The sequence below is a fragment of the Macrobrachium rosenbergii genome, chromosome 8 (assembly GCF_040412425.1).
Source record: "Macrobrachium rosenbergii isolate ZJJX-2024 chromosome 8, ASM4041242v1, whole genome shotgun sequence".
Classification (NCBI taxonomy): domain Eukaryota; kingdom Metazoa; phylum Arthropoda; class Malacostraca; order Decapoda; family Palaemonidae; genus Macrobrachium; species Macrobrachium rosenbergii.
Window position 1 is genome coordinate 40,755,329 of NC_089748.1, and position 3,269 is coordinate 40,758,597.

At 39.7% G+C, this 3,269-nt stretch overlaps 1 protein-coding gene across 1 annotated transcript in view; it reads right to left on the reverse strand.

Moving 5' to 3' along the window:
• Positions 1–957: 957 nt before the first annotated feature.
• The window catches only part of LOC136840745 (uncharacterized), an 18,955-nt gene continuing 16,643 nt past the window's right edge, over positions 958–3,269 (reverse strand). The window contains exons 4-5 of the mRNA XM_067107576.1: positions 2,156–2,242; positions 958–1,456 (exon numbers count right to left, since the gene is read on the reverse strand). Of these exons, the coding sequence (XP_066963677.1) occupies positions 1,250–1,456; positions 2,156–2,242 (294 nt within the window). The 3' untranslated portion in view covers positions 958–1,249. The remainder of the gene's footprint in view (positions 1,457–2,155; positions 2,243–3,269) is intronic.

Genomic DNA, 3,269 nt, shown 5'->3' on the forward strand with positions numbered 1-3,269 from the left:
CTTAGCCGTTACGACAGCACTTAACGAAGAGCACGTTCTTCCAAGGCCAGTGAATACATGGCTAGTTATTATTTATTAGATTTTTATAATTTCCCTGTTTTTCTAATGACTGATCTCCTCTTTCTGTATTTCCCATTACCTTCTGTTATTCTTTCGAATGAACACCATAATATTCTTCGGAAGCTTGAATTTCAAGTCAGTGGTCCCTCTGGTGGGCTTGTTCCATATGAATAAGGTTCATGTTCTGAATAATAATAATAATAATAATAATAATAATAATAATATTCAGTGTGGTTACCGCATCTAATGTGCACGGTTACCGGTTTGATATTTCGTGACGGTTGAAAGAATTGAAGGAACTAAAGGCCAGATAGATTCCATGACGACAAACTGTCAAATCTTCATCGTTTCTCACAAATGTCCTGCCGTGACTGTGCAGTAATGAGACTCCATTTACACTAACCCACTATTTAGTTAATGCCAGCATTATGGTTAGGGGCGGGGACCCTGTACAGTCCCTCATAAAAGTACTGTCATTACAGACAGATTTAGTCATGTACATTAGAACACTTTCTCACTCCAGTTTGAGTAAGCACTAAAATGCACGCACACTGTACACACATTATATTCATCTGTCACGTTGACTACGAGGAGAGATTGTTGCAACATGTCTTTTTTAGTGGTGATGTCCTTAGTCCTCTTCTATAGATCATAAACGTAGATCTTTCACATTCACAATTGATCTCTGATCCCCCTGCAACCAGATTTGCTGAACAGCAACACCATAAGCACTAAATGTGCCTCGCTGTCGAACTACTCCAAAGTTCCAGAGGTCCTTTCTTCCTCACACCATCGGGACTGTGGAACAGTCTCCCAAAGGATGCCGTGCAGTTGGAACTTCAGAAGTTCAAGCGAAGATGCAATGCATTACTACCGTAGTGCTATTCCCCTTATTAATTTCTTTTTTTCTTTTTCAATAGGTGAGATCTCTTCTTTCTGCATTTCCCTTTACCCCATCTTACTTCTTCCTCGTGACCACCATATTCTTCAGAAGCTTGGATTTCAAGTCATTGGTCCCTGTGGTGGGCTTGTGCCATACGAATGGGGTTCACCTTCTGAATAATAATAATATTAATAATAACAATAATAATAATAATAATCTTGTACGTAGGCGCTTGTTATTTTGATTTTTCTGCCTGCAAGACATTCAGATGCTGTGCTTTGAAGAGCAGTTCCTTTAGTGGCCCTTTCAGAGGTCAACCGAGCAGAGTTTGGTGGCCACGTAGTACAGGTGGAGAGAGGTGGCCGTCACTGTGACCATGTTCCCCGCGGCAATGGCCATGTGGGTCTTGCGGAACGCCTTGTAGAGGCGCATGTAGTGTGGACAGTGCGCCAGTCGACCCGGCCTGTTGGTCCCGACTTCCTGACCGAGGCCGGCCTCCCGTTCTATGGCCATCTGGTGTGGAGGGAAAAAGTTTTGTTAGTGATATATTTGTTAGTGATGTCTATCTGTCTATATATATGTATATATATAGTATATGTATATATATATATAAATTATATACACATAAATGTACGCATATTTATGTATACATAACACATGAAGTAGGTTAAATTAATTGAACAGTTAAGAGTGACATTGTGGTCATGATTATTCAGGGCTAAAACTCATTGTTTTCAAATTAAATTAATATCATTAACACAATTACGATTCTTTTAGGCATTCCTTTTAATTGTATAATGGTTGTGTTTTCCTGCGCATCATCCTCAGAATTATTATTAATCGTTATTTGCCCAGATTCGTTTGAACCAAAATCAAAATAATAACCACCATTTTCATGGTCCTGTATAGCCGACGCATTTTATGAATATCACTCGGCCACGCCCACATCCTCCCTACCCCACCCCAGCCTAACCCCCTCCCCTCTTTCATAATATTACTCATACGCCTGGCAGAGCTGTCGTTATCAGTCTCCCGCACTTTCCCGTCTCCTTATGGGATGAACGACCTTTCGATGTTATCAGTGTCATAGCCAAGCAGCAACTGATGTCCGAGAGTGCGGTACGATAATGTCATGCATTATCTACGGTGCCAGGGGAAGGGGGCGTGGCCGATTGGAATTGTTAAAATGCGTCGACTGTAGTGATGTCTTACCTTGATGGTGATAAGTTTAGTGAGAACAGGCGCTAAGTATAAACGGATGCCTAAGTTGACTAGGAACGAAGTCACCAGAATTATGCCCTGAAAATAAGAAAAAAAAAATATTATAAATTTTGCAATTCTGAATTTTCATTTTTTTATTTATAAAGATTGAAAGGGTTTATTGTGTTGTATGCATGCTTTTGAATGCATACATTCGTTTATGTGAGATTTTATACTTATAAATTCAGTTATGTTATATAATAAATTCAGTTATGTTATATATATATATATATATATATATATATATATATATATATATATATATATATATATATATATATATATATATATATACCAAAATAACGAAAAAGTTATAAAATTAATCTTGAGAGAGAGAGAGAGAGAGAGAGAGAGAGAGAGAGAGAGAGAGAGAGAGAGAGAGATTTAACAAAAGGATATGCTGTTCCCATTGCTATCTTTGTTCTATACGATAAAGCGTCAAAGAGAGAAAATAAAAAATATCAATAAGTTAAACATCAATAAACCATCTCCCTAACTTCCATAATACTTTGCCCCTCCGTTCTGGACAAACAGACGTAACCACAGGCAATCAGAGATGACCACAGACAAACGGACATACGCAAACAAAAAAAAAAAAACCGCCACCCGTCAACTTCGCTGATAGAAGCAATCATCCAAACAGTGTTATGCAGGCAGCTGTTGGGCGCTAAATCTCAAAGCGAGAGAGGCTGTTCCTTTTATAGTAGTCGCGGGAGATGGAAGAATCCCACGTGCAAGATGCCCCAGATAACGCAGCGCAGAGACTGCGAGATATGCAGATCCCTGGCTGAAATTGGTAAGGCGATCCACCTCGAGGGTATAAAGATGGTTTTCGCCATGGGGAATAAAACGCGCAGTCGGGTAATTAGCGTTATTAATGAGAGAGAGAGAGAGAGAGAGAGAGAGAGAGAGAGAGAGAGAGAGGGAGGGTGCTGAACTTGAATCCCATCAAAGTAAGGAAAAATGATTCGTTTTTGGTAGAGAGAGAGAGAGAGAGAGAGAGAGAGAGAGAGAGAGAGAGAGAGAGAGAGAGAGAGAGGGGGTGCTGAAGTTGAATCCCATCAAA